This window comes from Bos mutus, chromosome 9 (genome assembly GCF_027580195.1).
Source record: "Bos mutus isolate GX-2022 chromosome 9, NWIPB_WYAK_1.1, whole genome shotgun sequence".
Lineage (NCBI taxonomy): Eukaryota > Metazoa > Chordata > Mammalia > Artiodactyla > Bovidae > Bos > Bos mutus.
Genome location: NC_091625.1, coordinates 96,077,047 through 96,104,002, shown reverse-complemented (window position 1 = coordinate 96,104,002; position 26,956 = coordinate 96,077,047). Strand labels below are relative to the sequence as shown.

The following is a 26,956-nucleotide window of genomic DNA, read 5'->3' as shown; positions in this document are numbered from 1 at the left end:
TGGCCAAGAAAATGTTTAACTCATGTAAGAGGACATGAGCTATTATACTGAGCTATTCATTTACATGAAAATCATCTATGCTCTAAATTCAATGCTTACTCCATGTAATGTGGGATTATGAGATTTTATATTAACACAATAGCAATAATCATAACAGAATAGGTCCCAAAGGACATTTAAATGTTTCCTAAGAGCTGTATAGAAAATTCTGGAGCTTGGACCACGTTTTCGAGGTTGGCATTCTAGTTGTCCTATCGTTGGATCGCCAGCTTACTGTCGTACTGACCGGTGCTGACCCTTTGGGTTCTCTCCACAGTTACAGAATTTGTCGGGCTGAGATACCGGAGGACAGTGGGGATTTTCTACCAAGTGGCCTTCACGATTGGACTCCTCGTGCTTGCTGGGGTGGCCTATGTGCTTCCGCACTGGAGATGGCTTCAGTTCACCGTGACTCTGCCCAACTTCTGCTTCTTGCTGTATTACTGGTGAGTCCACGTGGAACAAAAAGGAAAGAAACTGAAATACTACCTTTAGCTAAAAAGGCTGTCTGCCCCAGTGCACACCATCCATCCAGCCTAAGATGTCCGTCACTCTTCTGTTTCACGGGAAACCCAGCTTCAGGGCTGAAAATGACAAGTTCCCACCTGTCTCGCCCTCTGGAATTCAAATGTTCTTTCACTTTGAACAAAGAGCTTTATGACTTGGATCTCACATTTTCACAGTATTTATGTGGTTTTTAAAATTAGCTTCCAGTGGCCGTAACACCCTTGGAAGAGACTGACAATATTATTGTTCTTACTCCGCCTCTCCTCAGAAGAGACTCCAAGATGGAGAAGGTGAAGGGTGACGCTGTTGTCACCACTTGGCCTGCCGGGTCCGGAGCAGACATCCCCAATCAATCACAGCAGTTTTTATCCCAGATTAGGCCAATGTGGCACCCCAGTCAGACCATACCAATCAATCAGAGTTACCAGAGCAAGTGAAATGTCAGTCGTTCCTGCCCAAGGGAAACATGCAAATAGCAGAAGCTCTCAAAAACTCCTAATGTGAGGTTACCTGAGATAAAGTAAGAAGGGTGCTGGATTATCAACCAAATCTCCTTTGCAAAAACCCACTTATTTAGTTCCTGGACATAGCTACCTGTTCTTCCTATAGGTGCCTTGTCCAAGGATTGAACATCTAAACCCTTTCTAGGAAGCCTGTTTCTCCTCCAAAAGCCAGTAACATTCTGAGGGTGATTCTTAGCTCCTTCCCTCTATCCTTTCTACCCACTTTCTATCTCTGAATCCACCCCCTTTTTTTTTTCCTGTTAGGAACTCATTAAAAAAAAAATCATTTTTTCTCATTAGGAACTCATGATTTATTGCCTGGCTTTCTGGACAGATTCATAACTGGTCTCTTTGGCATCAGCTTCCCCATCCTCTAGTCCATGCTTCACATTGCATTGAAAAAATCCAGGTCTAGCTCATTCCTCTTCAGCTTAAATATTTTTCAACAGTCTTATTCTCTTCAGAATAAAGACCTAATGCTTTAGCATGACAGGAAAGGGCCAGCTATCATCCAAGTTCTGACCATCTCTGAAGCACTTCTTGCCACTTTTACTCAATTGAGTCCCATTTAGTTTTCTTACAATTCCACAAGCCCCACAATAGAACTGCTTTTTCAAAAGATCACTCAAGATGAAGAGTAGAAAACAGGTGTTTGGGCTGTTTTGTTTTCTTCAGATAAATATTCAGAAGTGGGATTTCTGGATAATACAGTAGTTCTATTTCTAATATTTTTTTAAGGAATCTCTATACCATTCTCCATGGTGGCTGCACAAAGTATATCCCCACCAATAGTTCACCAGGATTCCCTTTTCTCCATATCCTCACCAGTACTTGCTATTTCTTGTCTTTTTGATAACGGCCACTCTGACAGGTTGAGGTGACATCTCAATTGTGGTTTTGATTTGCTTTTCCCTGGTGATTAGCAATGTTGAGCATCTTTTCATGTCCTTAGTGACCATCTGTATATCTTCTTTGGAAAAACGTCCATTCCAATGCTCCGTTCATTTTTGTTTATTTTTAAAACTAAAAAAAGATTTGGCTGTGCTGCATCTTTGAGGCCAGGAGTGGGCTTTCTCTAGTTGGGATGAGTGGCAGCTACTCTCTGGCGGTCGTACTCGGGCTTCTCATGGCAGTGGTGGCTTCTCTTGTTATAGAGCACTGGCTCTAGCGTGCGGCCTCAGTCGTTGTGGTACACGGGCTTAGTTGGTCCACGGCATGTGGAATCTTCCCAGACCAGGGGTCGAACCCTTGTCCCCTGCATTGGCAGGAGGATTCTTAACCACTGGGGCCATCAGGGAAGTCCCACTCTGCTCATTTTTAAATCAAATTGTTTGGATTTTTGCTATCAGGTCGAATGAGCTCTTTATATATTTTGGATATCAACCCCTTATTCGATATACAGCTAGCAAGTATTCTCTCCCGTTCAGTAGGCTGTGTATTTTGTTGATGGTTTCCTTTACTGCGCAGTCTCCACACAGTTTTACTTCCTCTGTAGATACAACCAAACCTGTCTATGTAAGGCCCCTCCCAGAAATTGGTTTGTGGCCACTGAGCAGGTGCAGGGCCAAGTAGGATTCCCTCTACTTAACAGCACTGATGACAGTTTCTGTGCCCCAGGTGTGTGCCTGAGTCTCCTCGATGGCTGATCTCCCAGAACAAAAATGCTAAAGCCTTGAAGATCATTAAGCATATTGCAAAGAAAAATGGAAAACCCTTGCCCGGATCTCTCCAGGTGAGCCAGCGGCTGAAGTGGCAAAGCAGGGAACTGCGAAGAGGGGGAAAAAGCATGCACTGTCTCCATGGGGAACCGCAGAAGCGGCCCACCTCCCAGGCACAGCAGGGTACTTCTGTTGTACTAAGATTTGTGGTTCCCAGCAGAATATTTTACACAGATGGAAAACATCAAAGGAAACCAAAAGTCATTTGAAAGTCAAACGAGGAGCTTCTGTCTTGTTCATCTCTTGACTGTGTTGGCCCTCAGCCCCAGTACAGAGGGAAGAATCTTCAAACACAAATAATTCCTTAGAATTTTTAAAATTTTAGATAAAAAGTATCCCAAAATATTTTAAACACCCCCCTGCCTTCTTGAATAGAACAAATCAAAGTGTCCATTTTCCGTGCACTTAGCATTTCACCTTGAGTAGACCTCATCACCTTTAATTTAAAACTTTTCACCTGACAGGACCTGGTAAAGAGAAAACCAAGCTCGCTAGGAATTTATATTGACATAGTAGCAAGTAATTTCTGATGAGGCTCTAAGATGTGACCTGTACAAATCTGAGATTGACCTGACATTCACAGTGAGGGACTCAGGGGCCTTTTTTCTTCACTTCCTCTCTGGGTGGTTAGAGTACCTTTTTTTTTTTTTTTTCTGTATAAACAGCTGGCATAGCACTGATTCTTAGAATTCAGATCCTCTTGGAAACTGGCCAGGGAATAAAGCACATTTGGGTCACTGTCTCCCCTCCACGGTCAGAGTTCCTGTGAGGACACTAAGTCCGGTCATTGCTGGTTCCCTGGAGGCTTCTTCCAACACCAACTTGTCCGGTTCAGCATCGACTGTGTGCTTCTAGAGTGGGCTTCTCAATTCACCGGGGGAACCTATGAACGTGCATTTCCCTCTGGCTGGGCTGGGGCCAGAGATTTTTCGCTCTTTATTATTTTGATATTTTATTTTATTTATTTGTTTGGCTGCACCAGGTCTCAGTTGAGACATGCAGGATCTTCGATCTTCATCGCAGCATATGAGATTTGGCACGCGGGACCTGGTTCCCTGAGCAGGGATCGAACCCAGGCCCCCTGCACTGAAGTCTTAGCCACTGAACCACCAGAGAAGTCCCCAGAGACCTTTCATTCCAACAAGCCCCAGGTGACGCCAATGCTGGTCTGAGTGCCAAGGTCCCCGAGCAGTCTCCTATTGGCCGTACTCGGGTCCGGGTGTGCAGAGAGGGTGTGTCAATGTGCTCAGCCCTCAGGGTCCCTGGAGGACCTCAGTTTTACCCCACCACATTTTGCCAGCAACATCCCATAATATATATGCATGAGTTACCTTGCTGCTCTGTATCCCAGTTTCCTCTTCTGTGAGACGTAGTGAAAACCATAAAATCTAACTTGCAGGGTGGTTATATTGATTAAACGAGTTAATGTGTGCGATGGGCTTAACTAGCTCTGGGCACTTTAAAAGCATTTAGCAAGTCTAGGGTATTATGTTCCCCGGGTGACCCTGGGATGCCGTCATGAAATATACAAAACTGTTGCTCTTGTTTCTGTTCCCAGAGCCTCAGACCTGATGAGGAAGTTGGTGAGAAGCTGAATCCTTCATTTCTTGACTTGGTCAGAACCCCACAGATAAGGAAACACACCTTGATCTTGATGTACAACTGGTAAGGATTATTTTCCACTTTAAAATCTCTCCAAATTCTTTTAATCTCCAACATCCACATAGAGGGAGGGACCAAGAGGGCCTTCAAAACGTAGCCTAGGTCCAGTCAGCATCAGTGGTGGATTGCAAGTGGGCTCATTTATATTTTTGTCAGGCAGATGTTGAAATCAGCTTACAGACCCAACACATAGACCACTACATTCTCAACCTGGGCTTTACCTTAAGAATCACCTGGGAGTTTATAAAATACCAAGGCCAGACTCTTCTCCCACAAAGACATGGATTTAATTGTCAAGGCTAGGAACCAAGAACCAGTAGTTTTAAAATCTTCCAAGTGATTCTAATGTCAAACTGAGACAATTGGTATAGATTTTTAAAAATTGAAGTATAATTGATTTACAATATGTTAGTTTCAGTTATACAGCACAGTGATTCATATACATATATATATATATTTTTTTTATATTTATATGATTCAAATTCTCTTCCCTTATAGAAGTAGTAGAAGTGGAAGTGTTAGCCACTCAGTTGTGTCTGACTCTTTGTGATCCCGTGGACTGCAGCCTGCCAGGCTCCTCTGGCAGGAGTCCATGAGAAGGAGAGGAGTCCATGAGAATTCTCCAGGCAAGAATACTGAAGTGGTCTGCCGTTCCCTTCTCCAGGGGATCTTCCTGACTCAGGGATTGAACCTGGGTCTCCTGCATTGGCAGACAGATCAGATTCTTTACCATCTGAGTCACCAGGGAAGCCCTTACAGGTTGTTAGTAAATATTGATAGAGTCCCCGGTGCTATACAGTAGGTCCTTGTTACATAGGTTAATTGATATGAGTGTAGATCTCTACTGCAAGGCCTTTTCTTTTCCACCTGGATAAAATGTAAATAAATAAACTTCTCAAACAAGACTAGACAGGATTAACCACTGACTCCACATCCAGTAGCAAGTCTGGGCATCCTCACTGCCTGCAGGCTGCTCCAGAGCCCTGGGCTCCGCACCAGCCTCTGCACCACGCAGCACGCTTTCCCTTCACTAAGTGACATCACTGGGATGACACAGAGCAGCCAAATGATGCTTCACAGTCACTGACAGAAGGCGACGTCCCTGGCGGTCCACGCCCCCTCTGCAGGGAGCATGGGGTCGATCCCTGGTCGGGGAACTAAGATCCTGAGTGTCCTGCACGCCACATGGGACAGCTAAACAATAAAGACTATCCACAGTCACCGACAGAAGCAGAGCTTAGCAGGAGTTAGTTTAGCAGCCTTCACAATATTGCATGCAAAATGCATCAGGGAAACTTGGCCTCATTATCCACATATTTTCCATTGCAGACATTGAACGCTTCCAGTCAACAAAACCAGAAACATCATCTAAGTCTTGTCTGTGAATGGATAAACAACAGGGACCTACCATATAGCACAGGGAACTAGATTCAGTATCCTGTGATCAACCATAATGGAAAAGAATATTTAAAAAGAAAGCATACATGTATACAACTGAGCCACTTTGCTGTACAGCAGAGACTGGCACAACACTGAAACCAACTATTCTTCAATTTTAAAAATTAATTAATTTTTAAAATGTTGTCTGTATCATGTCAGAAGATAAATCATCAAAAGTGGGGCTGTATCCATTTGGGAATTTGCTTTCCACTTGGTCTCCTGTGTTCCTAATGTTTGGATTAAGTAGTCATTAGAAGACCAGAAAGAGAAAAGATTAACAACCACTAATAACCTGAAACAGTTCTACTAAATAAATCCTTCCAGTAAGACGTTGCTTCTCGCCTTTCAATTTGGCCAGGGAATGTTAGCCTAATTCTTTCCCTTTCCAGACTCTGAGGTTACAGCCAGTCACTGTAATGGGTCAGATGGTGTAAAAGCAGTGGGATGGAGGGAAAGCCATAATAAGATGACAAGGAAAGGTGTCCTACAGTCAAGCTTTCAGTGACTTGCTCACGGTGCTTGTCTTGATCTGAGCTCTCCTCTTTGCTCAGGTTCACGAGCTCTGTTCTCTACCAGGGCCTCATCATGCACATGGGCCTTGCGGGCAGCAACATCTACCTGGACTTCTTCTACTCTGCCCTGGTCGAGTTCCCTGCCGCCTTCCTCATCATCCTCACCATTGACCGCATAGGTCGCCGTTATCCATGGGCCGTATCAAATATGGTGGCGGGGGCAGCCTGTCTGGTCTCGGTTTTTATCCCTGAGGGTAAGTGCCCGGCCAAGCTGGGGTCTTGTCTGCCAAGGCCCTGAGAAGGGGCCAGGGGCGGGGATTTGGGGGCGGGGCGTGGGAAGCACAGCCCTTTGATAGGAAGACCATGTTTTTCAGCGTGGAAGTCTATTTGGAAAGAATGAATGAAATATCTGGGACTTTCCTGAGTGAACGCATATGGCAACTCTGCCTGTAAGAGCCATGGCACCCCATGATGGCCTGATGTGATATAATCACATCCACTGGTTCTCTGAGTTGGGCTTCCCTGGTAGCTCAGACGGTAAAGCGTCTGCCTGTGATGCAGGAGACCTGGGTTCGATCCCTGGGTCAGAAGGCTACCCTGGAGAAGGACATGGCAACCCACTCCGGTACTCTTGTCTGGAAAATCCTACGGACGGAGGAGCCTGATAGGCTACAGTCCATGGGGTTGCAAAGAGTCGGTTCTCTAATGTAGTACAACAAGAGAGGCTAGGAGGACCCACGCCTCGGGCTCTCTGGCTGGGCCAGCACAGAGAGCAGGCTATTTCTTCTGGGTCACCTCTGTAGACGAAAGCTGGTGGAACTTCGGAAGCGGGTGTCATTCTGGTGTCATTAACGACCGAGGTCTAAAGTGAGGAGTGTGTTAGAACCGTGAGGCTAACACGAGCAGACGCGGGGGATTTTGCAGAACTGTCCTGAGGCTGCAGAAGTGCCGGCGGTGCACTCTTGTCCCGTTCTGGGGGATGCACTATCTCCTTGCCCCTCCCCTCTGCCGCCGAGCCCCGTTGGGTGGCCCGGGAGCCTGAGCAGCACGTGTCAGCCATGTGTTTTCCCCTCAGATCTACACTGGCTAAGAGTTACGGCTGCTTGCCTGGGTCGGATGGGGATCACAATGGCCTATGAGATGGTCTGCCTGGTCAACGCGGAACTGTACCCCACGTTCATCAGGTGCGTACGTCCCCCTCAGCGCGAGGAGGGCGGCTGGGACATTTGTTTACTGGTGAGAACGACCACAGGTGCCGACAGAGGACAACTCACCTTTCTTAAGAAATTTATTTTATTGATGCACAGTTGATTTACAGTGGCGTGCCAATTTCTACTGTACAGCAAAATGATTCAGTTATACGTATGTACATTCTTTTACGTATTCTTCTCCATTACGATTTATCACAGGATATCGAGTCTAGTTCCCTGTGCTAAGCAGTAGGACCTTGTGGTTGATCCATCCTGTATAGAACAGTGTGCCTCTGCTAACCCCGAACCCCCAATCCAAGCCTCTCACGCCTTCCACGCTCCTTGGCAACCATGAGTCTATTATCTGTGTCTGTGAGTCTGTTTCTCTTTTGTAGATAAGTTCATCTGTGTTATATTTTAGATTCCACATGTAGGTGACATCATACGGTATTTGTCTTTCTCTTTCTTTTTTTTTTTTTAATGATTTATTTTTTTTTTTTTTTTTTTTTTTTTATTCTTCCAATTTTATTTTATTTTTAAACTTTACATAATTGTATTAGTTTGCCAAATATCAAAATGAATCCGCCACAGGTATACATGTGTTCCCCATCCCGAACCCTCCTCCCTCCTCCCTCCCCCATACCATCCCTCTGGGCCGTCCCAGTGCACCAGCCCCAAGCATCCAGCATCATGCATCGAACCTGGACTGGCAACTCGTTTCCTACATGATATTTTACATGTTTCATTGCCATTCTCCCAAATCTTCCCACCCTCTCCCTCTCCCACAGAGTCCATAAGACTGTTCTATACATCAGTGTCTCTTTTGCTGTCTCGTACACAGGGTTATTATTATTACCATCTTTCTAAATTCCATATATATGCGTTAGTATACTGTATTTATGTTTTTTCCTTCTGGCTTACTTCACTCTGTATAATAGGCTCCAGTTTCATCCACCTCATTAGAACTGATTCAAATGAATTCTTTTTAATGGCTGAGTAATACTCCATTGTGTATATGTACCACAGCTTTCTTATCCATTCATCTGCTGATGGACATCTAGGTTGCTTCCATGTCTTGGCTATTATAAACAGTGCTGCGATGAACATTGGGGTACACGTGTCTCTTTCCCTTCTGGTTTCCTCAGTGTGTATGCCCAGCAGTGGGGTTGCTGGATCATAAGGCAGTTCTATTTCCAGTTTTTTAAGGAATCTCACACTGTTCTCCATAGTGGCTGTACTAGTTTGCATTCCCACCAACAGTGTAAGAGAGTTCCCTTTTCTCCACACCCTCTCAGCATTTATTATTTGTAGACTTTTGGATCGCAGCCATTCTGACTGGTGTGAAATGGTACCTCATAGTGGTTTTGATTTGCATTTCTCTGATAATGAGTGATGTTGAGCATCTTTTCATGTGTTTGTTAGCCATCTGTATGTCTTCTTTGGAGAAATGTCTATTTAGTTCTTTGGCCCATTTTTTGATTGGGTCGTTTATTTTTTTGGAGTTGAGCTGTAGGAGTTGCTTGTATATTTTTGAGATTAGTTGTTTGTCGGTTGCTTCATTTGCTATTATTTTCTCCCATTCTGAAGGCTGTCTTTTCACCTTGCTAATAGTTTCCTTTGATGTGCAGAAGCTTTTAAGGTTAATTAGGTCCCATTTGTTTATTTTTGCTTTTATTTCCAATATTCTGGGAGGTGGGTCATAGAGGATCCTGCTGTGATGTATGTCGGAGAGTGTTTTGCCTATGTTCTCCTCTAGGAGTTTTATAGTTTCTGGTCTTACGTTTAGATCTTTAATCCATTTTGAGTTTATTTTTGTGTATGGTGTTAGAAAGTGGTCCAGTTTCATTCTTTTTACAAGTGGTTGACCAGATTTCCCAGCACCACTTGTTAAAGAGATTGTCTTTAATCCATTGTATATTCTTGCCTCCTTTGTCAAAGATAAGGTGTCCATATGTGCGTGGATTTATCTCTGGGCTTTCTATTTTATTCCATTGATCAATAATTCTGTCTTTGTGCCAGTACCATACTGTCTTGATAACTGTGGCTTTGTAGTAGAGCCTGAAGTCAGGTAGGTTGATTCCTCCAGTTCCATTCTTCTTTCTCAAGATCGCTTTGGCTATTCGAGGTTTTTGTATTTCCATACAAATTGTGAAATTATTTGTTCTAGCTCTGTGAAGAATACTGTTGGTAGCTTGATAGGGATTGCGTTGAATCTATAAATTGCTTTGGGTAGTATACTCATTTTCACTATATTGATTCTTCCAATCCATGAACATGGTATATTTCTCCATCTATTAGTGTCCTCTTTGATTTCTTTCACCAGTGTTTTATAGTTTTCTATATATAGGTCTTTAGTTTCTTTAGGTAGATATATTCCTAAGTATTTTATTCTTTCCGTTGCAATGGTGAATGGAATTGTTTCCTTAATTTCTCTTTCTGTTTTCTCATTATTAGTGTATAGGAATGCCAGGGATTTCTGTGTGTTGATTTTATATCCTGCAACTTTACTGTAGTCATTGATTATTTCTAGTAATTTTCTGGTGGACTCTTTAGGGTTTTCTATGTAGAGGATCATGTCATCTGCAAATAGTGAGAGTTTTACTTCTTCTTTTCAATTTGGATTCCTTTTATTTCTTTTTCTGCTCTGATTGCTGTGGCCAAAACTTCCAAAACTATGTTGAATAGTAATGGTGAAAGTGGGCACCCTTGTCTTGTTCCTGACTTTAGAGGAAATGCTTTCAATTTTTCACCATTGAGGATAATGTTTGCAGTGGGTTTGTCATATATAGCTTTTATTATGTTGAGGTATGTTCCTTCTATTCCTGCTTTCTGGAGAGTTTTATCATAAATGGATGTTGAATTTTGTCAAAGGCTTTCTCTGCATCTATTGAGATAATCATATGGTTTTATTTTTCAATTTGTTAATGTGGTGTATTACATTGATTGATTTGCGGATATTGAAGAATCCTTGCATCCCTGGGATAAAGCCCACTTGATCATGGTGTATGATCTTTTTAATGTGTTGTTGGATTTTGATTGCTAGAATTTTGTTAAGGATTTTTGCATCTATGTTCATCAGTGATATTGGCCTGTAGTTTTCTTTTTTTGTGGGATCTTTGTCAGGTTTTGGTATTAGGGTGATGGTGGCCTCATAGAATGAGTTTGGAAGTTTACCTTCCTCTGCAATTTTCTGGAAGAGTTTGAGCAGGATAGGTGTTAGCTCTTCTCTAAATTTTTGGTAGAATTCAGCTGTGAAGCCGTCTGGACCGGGGCTTTTGTTTGCTGGAAGATTTTTGATTACAGTTTCAATTTCCATGCTTGTGATGGGTCTGTTAAGATTTTCTATTTCTTCCTGGTCCAGTTTTGGAAAGTTGTACTTTTCTAAGAATTTGTCCATTTCTTCCACGTTGTCCATTTTATTGGCATATAATTGTTGATAGTAGTCTCTTATGATCCTTTGTATTTCTGTGTTGTCTGTTGTGATCTCTCCATTTTCGTTTCTAATTTTGTTGATTTGATTTTTCTCCCTTTGTTTCTTGATGAGTCTAGCTAATGGTTTGTCAATTTTATTTATCCTTTCAAAGAACCAGCTTTTGGTTTTGTTGATTTTTGCTATGGTCTCTTTTGTTTCTTTTTTGCATTTATTTCTGCTCTAATTTTTAAGATTTCTTTCCTTCTACTAACCCTGGGGTTCTTCATTTCTTCCTTTTCTAGTTGCTTTAGGTGTAGAGTTAGGTTATTTATTTGACTTTTTCTTGTTTCTTGAGGTGTGCCTGTATTGCTATGAACTTTCCCCTTAGGACTGCTTTTACCGTGTCCCACAGGTTTTGGGTTGTTGTGTTTTCATTTTCATTCGTTTCTATGCAAATTTTGATTTCTTTTTGATTTCTTCTGTGATTTGTTGGTTATTCAGCAGCGTGTTGTTCAGCCTCCATATGTTGGAATTTTTAATAGTTTTTCTCCTGTAATTGAGATCTAATCTTACTGCATTGTGGTCAGAAAAAATGCTTGGAATGATTTCTATTTTTTTGAATTTACCAAGGCTAGCTTTATGGCCCAGGATGTGATCTATCCTGGAGAAGGTTCCATGTGCGCTTGAGAAAAGGTGAAATTCATTGTTTTGGGATGAAATGACCTATAGATATCAATTAGGTCTAACTGGTCTATTGTATCGTTTAAAGTTTGTGTTTCCTTGTTAATTTTCTGTTTAGTTGATCTATCCATAGGTGTAAGTGGGGTATTAAAGTCTCCCACTATTATTGTGTTATTGTTAATTTCTCCTTTCATACTTGTTAGCATTTGTCTTACGTACTGTGGTGCTCCGTGTTGGGTGCATATATATTTATAATTGTTATATCTTCTTCTTGGATTGATCCTTTGATCATTATGTAGTGACCTTCTTTGTCTCTTTTCACAGCCTTTGTTTTAAAGTCTATTTTATCTGATATGAGTATTGCTACTCCTGCTTTCTTTTGGTCCCTATTTGCATGGAAAATCTTTTTCCAGCCCTTCACTTTCAGTCTGTATGTGTCCCCTGTTTTGAGGTGGGTCTCTTGTAGACAACATATGTAGGGTCTTGTTTTTGTATCCATTCAGCCAGTCTTTGTCTTTTGGTTGGGGCATTCAACCCATTTACATTTAAGGTAATTACTGATAAGTATGTTCCCGTTGCCATTTACTTTATTGTTTTGGGTTGAGTTTATACACCGTTTTTGTGTTTCCTGTCTAGAGAATATCCTTTAGTATTTGTTGGAGAGCTGGTTTGGTGGTGCAGAATTCTCTCAGCTTTTGCTTGTCTGAAAAGCTTTTGATTTCTCCTTCATACTTGAATGAGATCCTTGCTGGGTACAATAATCTGGGCTGTAGGTTATTTTCTTTCATCATTTTAAGTATGTCTTGCCATTCCCTCCTGGCTTGAAGAGTTTCTATTGAAAGATCAGCTGTTATCCTTATGGGAATTCCCTTGTGTGTTATTTGTTGTTTTTCCCTTGCTGCTTTTAATATTTGTTCTTTGTGTTTGATCTTTGTTAATTTGATTAATATGTGTCTTGGGGTGTTTCTCCTTGGGTTTATCCTGTTTGGTACTCTCTGGGTTTCTTGGACTTGGGTGATTATTTCCTTCCCCATTTTAGGAAGTTTTCCACTATTATCTCCTCAAGTATTTTCTCATAGTCTTTCTTTTTGTCTTCTTCTTCTGGAACCCCTATGATTCAATGTTGTAGCGTTTAATATTGTCCTGGAGGTCTCTGAGATTGTCCTCATTTCTTTTAATTCGTTTTTCTTTTATCCTCTCTGATTCATTTATTTCTACCATTCTATCTTCTAATTCACTAATCCTGTCTTCTGCCTCTGTTATTCTACTATTTGTTGCCTCCAGAGTGTTTTTAATTTCACTTATTGCATTATTCATTATATATTGACTCTTTTTTATTTCTTCTAGGTCCTTGTTAAACCTTTCTTGCATCTTCTCAATCCTTGTCTCCAGGCTATTTATCTGTGATTCCATTTTAGTTTCAAGATTTTGGATCAATTTCACTATCATTATTCGAAATTCTTTATCAGGTAGATTCCTATCTCTTCCTCTTTTGTTTGGTTTGGTGGGCATTTATCCTGTTCCTTTATCTGCTGAGTATTCCTCTGTCTCTTCATCTTGTTTAAATTGCTGAGTTTGGGGTGTCCTTTCTGTATTCTGGCAGTTTGTGGAGTTCTCTTTATTATGGCGTTTCCTCACTGTGTGTGGGTTTGTACAGGTGGCTTGTCAAGGTTTCCTGGTTAGGGAAGCTTGTGTCGGTGTTCTGGTGGGTGGAGCTGTATTTCTTCTCTCTCCTTTCGAAGAGTTGGGTTGCTTTTCTGGGTGCCTGATGTCCTCTGCCGGCATTCAGAAGTTGTTTTGTGGAATTTACTCGACGTTTAAATGCTCTTTTGATGAATTTGTGGGGGAGAAAGTGTTCTCCCCGTCCTACTCCTCCGCCATCTTGGCTCCTCCTGTGTCTTTCTCTTTCTGACTTCCTGCGCTTGGTATCTCTAGGGAAGGCACCTTCCTTTTCAAGAGGATGGGACCATTTCAAGGCAGTAGGCAGGTCACACCTCACACTCCCCGGCTGGGGTAAAACTCAGGAACCACGTGGGGAGAACAGGAGCCATTGCACGGAGAGGGATGCCCGAATGGCCACAGGTGGGAGAACAGCCCATGCAGGATGGCAGAGCAGAGCGAGGGCAGACGGTGATGAAAGTAAGAATCCAAAATTGGCCCCGCCCCCAGTTAGACATCTTCGAGAAAGTTAATATAAAACAAGTACAGCAGAACATGAATGGAATTATGTATCGTTTCCGTGCGTCGACAGTACCGTGAGGACTTTCAGCTCGCACCCGTTTTAATGATTGGGGGAGGTATTTAAGACGGGCGTGGGAGATAACTACGGTCCTGTGATAAGCAGAAGGAAACATGGGTGTCCCGCGTTTCAGGAACCTCGGGGTCCTCGTGTGCTCCTCCATGTGTGACATCGGGGGCATCCTCACCCCCTTCCTGGTCTACAGGCTCACCGACATCTGGCACGAGCTCCCCCTGGTGGTTTTCGGTAAGAAATCCTCAGAGATGTCCGAAGGAAAACCTGTCTTTTAGGGGTCTCCATGTTTCTACCTCCAAACTAGTGCTCTCCTTGCAAGTCACTACTAAATGTGACTGGTAATTGGTACTACTATTAGTGTGGCAACTCTAGTGTTACTAACAGCATTAGCAGCCGCTAACACTCAAGTCTGGGAACCCACGAGGACTCACGCCCGTAGAGCTGCAAAGTCCAGGGCGAGTGAGGTGGGGGTTTCCTTGAAGAAGACCCTCTCCCCTCACTGATGTCTGCCTCTTTGTCCAGGAACTCATTCTTTCTATCTGCTCTAGGCCCAGACATTGGAAAATCCAAACTCTTTTTACTTCCTTACTTCAAAAGAAGCAGTTAAAATTTTGCCAAGGGCAATTTCAACACCCAGGGGAAACAAAGGCCAAGACTGAGAGAGTGCAGACTTCCCTGGCCGTCCAGAGGTTAAGACGCCGCGCTCAGAATACAGGGGGCCCAGGTTTGATCCCTGATCAGGGAACTAGATTCCACATGCTGCAACTGTAAGGTCCTGCATGCTGCAGTGAAGGCCCAGTGCAGCCAAATAAGTACATTTTTTAAAAAAGAAAGAAAACGGGTTACATGACAGGAACACCCGTGGGGGTGCTGGCGCCCTGTCCTCAGGTTCCTCAGCGATTAGACTGAAGCAGCAGGGGCACAGTCCTGCCCGCTGACCCTGAAGGAGGTATGGGTGCTGAGTGCATCCCTCCCGACCAGCCTCAGGAGAGAATGGGAGGGATTAACCTAATCATTACCGCGTCCTGAACCCTAAGTCTGCAGACTGAGAGGGGCTGGGATCCTGGGAGGTTCCGTTCACCCAGTATCCACTGCCTCTTCCCCCAGTGGCAGACAGAGGGACAGGTGCCCTCCTGGGCACCCGGCAGACACGGCTCCAGATCCACACACGTAACTTCACCCTCTCAGTGTGTCAGCCCTGGGGTCTCCATGCACCCACTCCTGTCTTCTTTAAGACTCCTTCCGAGTCTTTGTTTTAATTTGACAGAAATGGAATGCTTTCCCCACGGGCATACAAGACCCAGTCTGGGGGAGGAAGGTAAAGACTGTCTCAGATGACAGCAGAGGGACAGCAAATGGCTTTCCCCCAATCCTGCGTGTTGTCACACCCAAGTGTCTCTGCTCATTCCTTCTGCTCGAGGGACTTGTGAGGGCAGAAGTTTCCACGGCTGTAGATCTATCAGCAAAAACTCCAAAGCATTGAGAGAACTCACCCTCGAAAGAGACCTGACGAATGTTTCCATGTTCCACCTTAATAACAACAAGATGGCCAAGTTGATAGAACATGAGGTCTCTATCCCAAGGTAGGCAGAGTGGCTGGGAGCCCCGGGCCCAGACTCCTTCCTCCCCCAGCACTGGCCAAGGGGCCTGACCCCAGGACCCCCTTTCCATCTTGGGAGCATGTTCTGGTCTCTTCCTTACAATCCAACCTTGGCCACTCCCCTAGGTTGGCAGTGAGTGGTCCGTGGGTCTGAGGGATATTTCTGGGTAGAAAATAGATACTCCTTAGTATCTATTTTGTTTCTCTTAGTACCATTTAACAACAACAACAACAAAAACTATGCGAAGTCCAGACCCAGAGGAACTCCCCAGACCTAGATCCTCCTTTGGGCCCTGCCTGTCCATCAAAAAGATAAAGGATTTTAATTGCATTTCAAATTTGAAGTAAGCAAAGTGTTAGTGGCTCAGTCGTGTCCAACTCGTTGTGACCCCATGAACTATATATAATCTGCCAGGCTGCTCTGTCCAGGGGATTCTCCAGGTGAGAATACTGGAATGGGTAGCCATTCCTTTCTCCAGGGCATCTTCCTGACCCAGGGATCGAACCCGCGTCTCTTGTGTCTCCTGCATTGGCAGGCAGGTTCCTTAACACTAGAACCACCTGGGAAGAAGACAATTCCTGATTTTATATTGCTGGTAGTTTCCTTCTCTCACCAGCTTTTAATAGCTAGCAGGAAGCAAAACGAGCAGTTTTACACTGTTTTTGCTGCTGCTGCTGCTGCTGCTGCTAAGTCGCTTCAGTCGTGTCTGACTCTGTGCGACCCCAGAGACGGCAGCCCACCAGGCTCCCCCGTCCCTGGGATTCTCCAGGCAAGAACACTGGAGTGGGTTGCCATTTCCTTCTCCAATGCATGATAATAGTGTTCAAATTGTGCTCTAGTAATATCCAGAAATGGTCATCTAGAAGCTTGAAAACCAACACATGAATACACTGGAAAAGTTCATGCCACGGGCCACGCACTTTTCTAAGCACCTAACAAATATGAACTCATTTCAGCCCCATAACAAGCATTTGAGGTGGAGACATCATCCCACATTCTGCAGAGGTGCCTGGAGTATCGGGAGATCGTAGAGCTTCTCGGGGCTCTACGACCAGTGCTCGGGGTGTCAGCACTCGGGGTGTCAGCACTCTGGTGCCCAGAGCTACAGCCGGTGCCCTGAACCACTGCGCACTGGAGGCCTGTATTTCTATTTCAGTTTTAAGGGTGCAGAAAATGGAGTCCAGCAGGCATTTTTTTGAAACCCCTAAATAGTAAAAAACCCACATCCTACTTCTTGCATTCTATGACAGAAAATATATAAAGATGTACCCTGGTTTGATTCCTGGATCGGGAAGAACCCCTGGAGAAGGGATAAGCTACCCATGCCAGTATTCATGGGCTTCCCTGGTGGCTCAGATGGTAAAGAATCTGCCTGCAATGAGGGAGACCTGGGTTCAACCCCTGGTTTGGGAGGATCCCCTGGAGGAGGGCATGGCCACCCACTCCAGGATTATTGCCTGGAGAATCCCGTGGACAGAAGAGCCTGGTGGGCTATAGTCCATGGGATCACAAAGAGTTGGACACGAGTGAGTGACTAAGCATGGCACAGCACGTGTGTGTGTGTATGCACGTATATATATATTTTTTGTATATATATGTATTTGTGTGTGTATATATATTCTTTTTATGTATATTTAAGTATATATATTTGTATAGATATATATTGTCTTTTTATGTCTATACACACATACATACATCTATATACATTTAAAGTCTATATATAGATATACATAAAAAATACATGCATATATACATAGATACTATATATACACATAAAAAGACTATATATAAATGTATACATTTAAAAAGCTATATATATTAAAAAGAATATATATATGTGAATCACTTTGCTGTATGCCTGATATTAACCCAATGTTGTAGATCAACTATACTTCAGTAAAATAAAAAATAAAAAGCAACAATAAATAAAAATAAAAAGCCTGGCTATACCATTTAATGCCGTTATGAAGTAATATGTGATTCATTACTTTTATTTGCTGGTAACAATCCAAGTTTCTAACTCATTTTCATTACTACGTGCTTTATATTGGCAGGGCTATATTCTTTCTTTTCTTAGCATTGTTTTTTTTCAGAGTTATTTTCTAACTCTAAAGTATCTTAATATCATGGCAATGTTCTCTAGCCTAGAATAACTTTGACTCAAAATGCGAAGTATTTCATTTCCCTATAAGGAATTGTAATTCAGCGGAGTTTGGAACAGGCTAAATATTTATGATGGAGAACAGGGCAGTCTGAGATGGCAAAGGAATCTGTAAGTATAGGAAATCATCAAAAACATTTTTTTAAGAAACAAGGGGAGCTCTCATTACAGAAGCGGCACGCATCAACCCTGAATGTGATCTTTGTCTGTTTGGCTCTCAGCTGTGGTTGGCCTGATTGCTGGAGGATTAGTGCTGTTGCTCCCAGAAACCAAAGGGAAGACTTTGCCTGAGACCATTGAAGAAGCTGAGAACATGCAGAGGTAGGGAGTTGCGGTTTCTTCACGAACGATTCCATACATGTTTGGGGAAAACGCTGTAGCCGGCTGGAAAGAAAGATGATGGTGAATCTGTCCCTCCGACTGTACACTGAGATCAATTCAAATGAAAGCAAAGATTAAAATGTACCAACAAAGAAACAGTAAAAGAGAATGAAGATATTATAGGAGAAGCCCTTTACCCTTTCACAGTGAGGAAGACTTAAAATTTGACCAAAAATATCCAGGACCCATTAGGAAAAAAAAGTTCACCTTCATAAAAATTTAAAACTGTGTTGAAAAACTTCCATAAGCTAAAAAAAGATAAGCAAACTTAGAGAAAATGTCTACTCCTCCATAAAGGGCTAATTTTCCCAATGTATAAAGAGTACTAACAAATTCATAAGAAAAATCACTCAGTAGGAAAAAATGGACAAAGGACTTGAATACATAATTTAGTGAAAAGAAGGAAAAAACAGCTCTAAAATATATTAATATGCCCAATCTCCTTCATAGTAAGAGAATTACAAAGTTACCCTGCACTATTATCCCCTGGGATTGTCAAAGATCAAACTGCTTGAAAATATCCAGTGGACCCTTGAACAGCACAGGAGTGAGGGGTGTCAACCTCCTATGCAATCAAAATCCACTTACTTTCAATTCCCCCAAAACTTAATCGCTAATAAGTAAGTAAGTAAGTAAGTGTTAGTCACCCAGTCATGGACTGCAGCCTACCAGGCTCTTCTGTCCATGAGATTTTCCAGGCAAGAATACTGGAGCGGGTTGCCATTTCCTTCTCCAGAGGATCTTCCCGACCCAGGGATCAAACCCTGGTTTCCTGCACTGCAGGCAGATTCTTTACCAACTGAGCTATAAGGGAAGCCCCAGCTGCTAATAATCAGAAGCTTATGAATCACATAGGGCAGTTCAGATATATTTCGTATGTTGTATGTATCATATAGTGTGTTCCTACAGTAATCTATAGAAAAGAAAATGTTATTAAGAAAATCGTAAGGAAAATAAAATACATTTACAGTACTATACCGCGTTTTTCAGGCTTCTTAGGTAGCACTAGTGGTAAAGAACCTGCCTGCCAATGCAGGAGACATGAGAGATGCAGGTTCGATCCCCGGGTCTGGAGGATCCCCTGGAGGAGGGCATAGCAACCCACTCCGATATGCTTGCCTGGAGAATCCCATGGACAGAGGAGCCTGGCAGGATACAGTCCATAGGGTCACATAGAGTCAGATACGACTGAAGCAGCTTAGCACTCACACACCTTGTTTATCAATACTGTAAATTTATAAATTTACATCATCTGTTTATAAGACAAATCATCTATCAGCACCTACATGAACATGTTCCTATATGATGCAAACCACTGTAGGACTTCTCTGATGGCTCAGTGGTAAAGAATTGGCCTGCCAATGCAGGAAACATGGGTTCAATCCCTGATCCGGGAAGATCCCACAGGCCACAGGCCGCTAAGCCCATGCACCACAACTGTTGAGCCTGTGCTCCAGAGCCTGGGAACCACAACTTCTGAGCCCACGTGCCACAAATACTGAAGCCTGCACGCCCTAGAGCCCGTGCTCCCCAACGAGAGAAGTCGCCGCAATGAGAAGCCCGCATGCCACCATGAAGAGTAGTCCCTGCTCACCAAAACTAGAGCAAAGCCCACGAAGCAGTGAAGACCCAGCACAGCCAAAACTAAATAAATAAAATTAAAAAGGAAACATGGTAGATTTTACGTGTATTAATAACAAGTGACATCAAAAATGAAAAGATAATATAAAAAAGAAATCCATATTTATTTACAGATATGGTGATTCATGGGCTTCCCAGGTGGCTCAGTGGTTAAAAAAAAAAAAATCCACCTGCCAATGCAGGAGACACAGGTGTGATCCTTGGGTCGGGAAGATCCCCTGGAGGAGGAAATGGCAGTATTTCCTCCAGTACTCTTGCCAGGGAATTCCTATCGACAGAGGAGTCTGGCAGGGTTGCGAGTCAGACACGACTTAGCGACTGAATCACGGCCACCATGTATGACTCATGCACTGATACTGGAGCGGTGTCTGTGTGGTTGCTGTAAGGCTGCCTGCTGTAATTGACTGATGCTATCACCCTCCACTGCTCACAGCAGCCTAGCCTATACACGAATGAATGCATTGATATGAAATTTTTGTGCCATACAGTATTACAGTCATATTCATAATACAGCATTGGAAACATTTGTTACATTTTTTTAAAAAAACCACTTACCTGTGATGGTAGGCAGGTTCTCCAGTACGATCAAGAGAGGCATAATGTAAGATAATGTAATTCTTTGAAAGCAAAATTATAAAACAATAAGAAAATGAATACATTATTAATTTTGTATTAATATCACTCACCTTATGCCTATGTAGGGATAGACTAAAGTTTGTGCGTGCATGCGTGCTCAGTCGCCTCAGTCATGTCTGACTCCTTGCAACCCTATAGACTGTATCTCTCCAGACTCCTCTGTCCATGTGATTCTCCAGGCAGGAATACTGGAGTGGGTTGCCATGCCCTCCTCCAGGGCATCTTCCTGACCTAGGGATCGAACCAGCATCTCCTCCATCTCCTGCCCTGCAGGGGAATTCTTTACTACGGAGCCAGCAGGGAAGCCCAGACTAATGTCTGCATATACTTTATGCATTCATGATGTACTTAACTTTTTCTTAGTTTTTTCAAAATTTCTAGGCTACATGTTTCATCTGAGAGTTTTTCAAATTGTCACAAATTGCCAAAACTTTTTCAACTTTTTTATAGAAAAAAATCCACACGTAAGTGGACACATGCAGTTCAAACTTGTGTTGTTCAAGGATCAACTGTACTGTGCTGGTAAAAGATGTGGAGAGACAGGCAGTGTCCTTAAAACATTTCTGATGGGCAGTATGACAATAGTATCAAAATTGTATATGTGTGTACTTTTGTATACAGCAATTCCATACTTGTAGAAATTTATGTGTGTAAAATGGTGTTTGTACAGGATTATTCATTAAAGCAATTTTTATGTATCAAAAGAGTGAGAGTAACATAAATGTCGATCGATTGGGAGACCAGTTAGGTAAACTATGGTAGGTCATTCAGTAAAACACTCCATGGTTATTAAAAAGAATGAAGCACCTTGATATATATATACTGATATGGAAATTCTCCCAGATGTATTATTAATGGGGAAAAAAAAAAAAAACATAGAAAGGTATATAATCATTTATGTACAAAGAGCAAAATACATGTATATGAAACTTAAATATATATTAAACATATATATAAATTATATATACAATTTATCTTTGGAAGAACATGCGTAACATTGATCGTCTATGGAATTAAATGGCTATGGGATGTAAGTGGAAGGGAGACTCTTCAGTGCATACTTTTTGCACTCTCTGAACACATACAATTCTATTTTAAAAGTAACCTTAAAAATCAAAAATAGAGACTTCCCTTTCGGTTGGTACAGCCAATGCAAGGGACACAAGTTCGATCCCTGGTCCAGGAGGATTCCACTTGCCACAGAGCAACTAAGCCTGTGGGCCGTAGCTACTGAAGATGCACATTCTAGGGCCAATGAGCCGCAACTACGGAGCCCATGTCCCACGACTACGGAAGCCCCCAGGCCCGAGAGCCAGGAAACCGCAACCACCGAAGCCTGCATGGAGCACCTACTGAAGCCCATGGGCCTAGAGCCTGTGCTCCACAAGAGAAGCCGCCTCAGTGAGAAGCCCCGTGTACCGCAACTGGAGAGCTGCCGTTGCTGGCCGCAAGTAGAGAAAGCCCAAGCACAGCAACAAAGACCCAGTGCAATCAAAAATAAATAGATAGAAGAATTTTTTAAAAATCTACATACAGAGAAACATATATGACACACTCCCCCATGAATCTGTTTATGTGACATTCTTAGCTATAACTGTTTGTTTTATCCGTAGTCCATTTTCGGCCCACTGGCGCCATGAATTGAGCTGAATTGTACCCATGCTACAAACCCTTCACATTTCACATATTCAGTACTTGGGCAAAGGTCACAGCAGAAGAGTTACAGTGGTCTGATGCTTTTCCTAGAACTTGGAAGAGGCTTTGAATTCAGCCAGAGGTCATACCCTAGCAGTTTATGGGACACCGGGGTCTCAAGAGCTTTGCCTGGCCCACATAATTTTGTTAAGTGGGAAATTCCACATAAACTGAATTTCCAGAATCTGTTTTTTTTTTTTTTTTTAATCAGAGAATTGGGTAACACTGAGCAGGCAGTTTCCTCCTGTTGACAGTTTGGAGGAGCTGAGTGGTGACAGCTCTGCTCTTTGAAGGGCATGCCTGGGGAGCCAGCCACAGGCCTGCCTTCCCTACGCTTGGTGCCTAGGACACTTGTTTTCCGTCTGGTGAGTGTGGACCTTTGAGTTTGAGAGCTTTGATCTTGATCAACCAACCCCCACAGACCTTGTCCAGTGCATCTTCCCGTGCACGTGAGTGCTGCTCCTGGAGGACAGAAATTCTACATCATTTATGGTCGTGTCCCTAGAGCTAAGCATAATCCCTGCACACAAAGAGCAGGCGCGCACCAAATATTTGTGGAATAAATGTAGAGCTCCTTCCACAGCACCCCCATGTGGGGTGCCCCTAGGTTTTCCCCTGCCAGTTCCAGTGTCGGCAAGGCAGCAACATGTGATGGTGAGGAACAGGCCTGGTCTGATGCCAGAACCCAGCCTCTGTGCACTGACTCTGAATTCAATCTCAGAGACAGAGTTTTGGGGTAAAGTTGAAAAGAATAGCTTTTTTTGCAGGTGCCAAGCAAAGAGTCCAGGGCAGCTAGTGCTTAAAAGACCCAACCTTCCTGAAGATTTTCAAGGAAAAGTTTATAAAACAAGGTGAGGGAAGGGGGTTATGGGGTGTGTGACCATCTCATGGACATTCTTCTGACTGGTTGGTGGTGAGGTACTTGGGAGTCAGCATCATCAGCCTTCTGGTTCCAACCAGTCTGGGGTCTAGAGTTTTTGGGCAGCATAGGTAGTTTCTTCCATCTGGTGGGGTTTCAGTATCTGCAAAACAGCTCAAAGGACACGGCTCGGAATATTATCTATGGCCCTTGAAGAGGAACTAAAGGTCCTTGACTTTATTTAACGGTTAGAGTATTATTTTGTCTTGGTGGGCTGTTTTTTTTTTCTGCATTTTCTCACTTCTCTGATTGAATGTATTCTTTGACTAAAGTTTTTCTACAGACAAAGGCAAGTGGAGGTCATGGGTGGGTGTCTATTCTGGAAAGGCTTCATAGGGTCCTGCTGGGCTATGGGTCCTCATATTTCCTATCATGTTATCTTCACTCCACTAGGGCTCAATTTTTCATCTGTCAATGGAACAAGAGTTCCTATTCATTGAATTTTTTGTAATGATTAAATGGGACTTCCCTGATGGCTCAGCAGGTAAAAAAATTCCACATGCAACACAGGACATGTGGGTTTGATCCCTGGGTAGGGAAGATCCCCTGGAGAAGGAAATGGCAACCCACTCCAGTATTCTTGCCTGGGAAATCACATGGACAGAGAAGCCTGGTGGGCGGATAATGCATGTAAAGTGCCTGGCTGTTAGTAAATGTTCAATAACCACCAAGACTATTCATAGAAGTTTTCATAGCTGTTTTACAAAACAATAAAATAGGTACCCAGATGGTTTATTGGAAATCAAATTTTTAAATATATGCTGAATGGTTTTGAGACAGGGAAGTGCAGCTCAGTGATATACCCATATGCCTATACTTGAAAGAATTTTCCATTTTTATCAGACTGGTTCAAAGTAGGCTAAAGAGATTCTGTGCAATATTATTCCTATTGTTATTTTACATTCTTGCTAACTATGCCAGCTGCAAATACATCTATGAAGATCTGCACTTCTCTGTCCTCTGTACTGTGTAACCCAGTTCACCTTTCAAAGACAGAAGAGAGATGAGTAGGGTTCAGAGTGTGACAGGAGGAGCATGTGAGAAGATGGAGACTGAAGCCGAGTCGGGTGGAGGCTCCCATTCAGAGAAAGATGAGGAGGGGCCAGCTGGCAGGAGGCAGAGGCGCCCAGGAGATGGGGCAGCCATAGCTGGCACCTGGGGTCAGGCACGTTTCTCGCTAGGTGTGGAGAGCCGACCCAGACAGAGTGTCCCAGGCACTGAGTGAGCATGGGCAAGACCAGGGAGGACCCGAACCCCACCACCACTCAAATTATTCAGTCCCTGAGTCCATCCTAGGTACACAGAGCCTTCTGACTTACTAACATACACCTATTTCACCCCTTCAGCCTGTTTCCTTTCCTGTAAAATTGAGCCGCAATAGCTTACATGTCCTAAGAGCTTTCGTCTAGTGCTCTGCAAGCCCTTCACCTGTATCACCTCATTTAATCCTCACAACAACCGTAGGCAGTAGGTAGTATCATTAACCCCATTTGAAGACAGAATAAAAAAGAGAGATTTGCCCAAAGTCAGTAAGTAGCAAAGCCAAGGTTTTAATCCTGGCAGCCCAAGGCCAGGGTTCATGGACACACCTCACCCTGGAGGGCTGAGCTCACGAGAAGGATGAGGCATGCAAGGTGCCCTGTGCAGGGCTGCCTTCAGTTGTCAGCAACCTGGCTGTTCCTGCTGCTGTTGCTACTGCTATTGTTGTTGCTGCTTTTGCTGCTATTGTTGTTGTTGCAGCAACAATAGTTTTTGCTGCTGCTGTTGTTGCTCTTACTATTTCTGCTGCTGTTACTGCTGCTGTTGTTACCATTACTGCTGTTGCTATTGCTGTTGCTGTTGTTGCTTCTGTTGTTGCTGTTGTTTCTGTAGTTACTGCTATTGCTGTTATTGTTGCTGTTCCTGCTGCTGTTGCTGTAGTTGTTGCTGTTGTTGCTTCTGTTTCTGCTGCTGCTGCTGTTGCTGCTATTGCTGTTGCTCTTGTTGCTGCTGTTGTTGATGTTGCTGCTATTGCTGTTGTTTCTGTTACTGTTGCTGTTGCTATTGGTGTTGATGCTGTTGCTGTTGTTGTTGCTGTTACTGCTGCTGATGTTGTTGGTGCTGTTGCTGCTGTTGTTTCTCCTGCTGCTGTTGTTGCCACTGTTGCTGTTGTTGCTTCTGTTGCTCTTCTTGCTGCTGCTGTTTTTGTTGCTGCCATTGCTGTTGTTGCTGCTACTGTTGTTGCTGCTGCTGCTGTTGCTGCTACTTCTGCTGTTGTTGCTACTGCTGCTATTGCTGTTGCTGCTGTTGGTGGTGTTGCTGCTGTTGTTGTTGCTCCTGTTGCTGTTACTGCTGTTGCTGATGCTTTTGTTGCTGCTATTGTTGTTGTTACTGCTGTTGTTCCTGTTGTTACTGCTGCTGCTGTTGCTGTTGTTGCTGCTTCTGTTGCTGTTGTTGTTGTTACTGCTATTGCTGTTGCTGTTGTCACTGCTGCTGTTGCTGTAGTTGCTGCTGTTGCTGCTGCAACTATCATTTTTGTTGTTGCCACTGTTGACAAGGAGGCCCTTGGAGCTTGGTTTTTGAGCTTGGGCCCCTGCATCTGGAGTCTGAGAGGACTCCAGAACCACCTGGATTACGGCAAGCTTCTGCTCCTCTCTGTTTCTCAGATGGATCCAGAGACTGAGGCAAGACTAAGCTCCTCCAGGTGGGGGGCATTCTATGAGGAGTTAGGGGACCCAGGAGCAGCCCCAACCTGGATTTCAGTATTATAAACACAAACATGCCAAGAGGGTGTGGCTGGGAACAGCAAAGTGAAGAAAACAGCATTTTTACATGAATATCAGCAAGATCCTCATATTCATAAAGACAAGATGACTAAGAAAAGTTGCAATTTGAAAAACTTTTTTAATTAATTTTTATTTGCTCTTTACTTTTACTGAAAAGTCAATAATCTTTGGTAAAAATGGTTTCTCAAGTCCTATTTGCAGAAGAGATGTTAACAGTGTCTATATTTTGCATTCATCTAAGGGATAGAAAATTAATTTCAGATGTTTAGCGTGTTCTCTATTACAGAGAGGAGTGAGACACCTTGAATAAAGAATGTGGGCCAGTCCCACTCCTGGGAGAGCATTTTAGGAGTGACTTCATCCACAATAGCTGCTCACGATGCTCTTTCCATTTTCTTTTTGAGCATCACCACAAGGAACACTTGGCAAGACTGATCCTGGACAAAGCTTATACTCATTTGTTGCTCCATTTTTCTATTATCCACTTTATCTTGATTTTCAGTTCCTCATAATCTCTTTCTCCTCTCTCCTTTTTTGTTTTATTATTGCAGGTCAGGAAAAAACAAAGAAAAGATGATTTACATTGAAGTCAAGAAATTAGACACTCCACTAAATTAAGAAGAGAGAGCCGCTCTGGTTTGCTTTGACAATAACAAGGCAAGAATCGAACATTTCTGCTCTCACCACAAAGCCTATACATGTCAACCTTACTTCTGTTTGGACACTATTAACCCTGATCTATAACCAAATGGAGTCTGTTGTACTGCTATATGAAAATCTGCCTCTAGGACGAGGTCTTAGAGGTTCAAGCAAATCTTCACTTGCTTAAACACTTCCAATGACCTCATCTTACATAGGTACCTTCAGAGGGGATGCCAGTACTCCTCTGGACCAGATATTTCCAGAGTAGGTTCTAGAATATCTCAAGGGAGAAGCAAAAAGTCTGTCTAGGAAAGAAATAGCTTACACATAAAAAGAATGTCAAGATTTTATCATTTAAATCAGCAGAAATCTGGCTACAAGTTTAGGAATGAATCATAAAGATACAAGGCCCAGGAGGATGAAACATAATAATGAGTCAGGTAAGATTTACTGATCTGAGTGCTCTGACCCAAGATTCTAGATTTAATGTGCTGGCTGGAACATCTAGCATCAGCTCCAACAGTTAGCAGAACAACAACATGAGAAAAATTATGAGTATATTTCCATAATTTGAAATAAGGAGGACTTCTTAGGCAA

At 43.1% G+C, this 26,956-nt stretch overlaps 1 protein-coding gene across 1 annotated transcript in view; it reads left to right on the top strand.

The window, feature by feature from the left end:
• The window catches only part of SLC22A2 (solute carrier family 22 member 2), a 36,449-nt gene extending 10,114 nt beyond the window's left edge, over positions 1-26,335 (top strand). Inside the window, exons 4-11 of the mRNA XM_005900395.3 lie at positions 317-485; positions 2,667-2,781; positions 4,326-4,432; positions 6,421-6,635; positions 7,457-7,565; positions 14,037-14,149; positions 17,902-18,001; positions 26,269-26,335. Coding sequence (XP_005900457.2) covers positions 317-485; positions 2,667-2,781; positions 4,326-4,432; positions 6,421-6,635; positions 7,457-7,565; positions 14,037-14,149; positions 17,902-18,001; positions 26,269-26,335 — 995 coding nt within the window. The remainder of the gene's footprint in view (positions 1-316; positions 486-2,666; positions 2,782-4,325; positions 4,433-6,420; positions 6,636-7,456; positions 7,566-14,036; positions 14,150-17,901; positions 18,002-26,268) is intronic.
• The last annotated feature ends 621 nt before the right edge of the window (positions 26,336-26,956 follow it).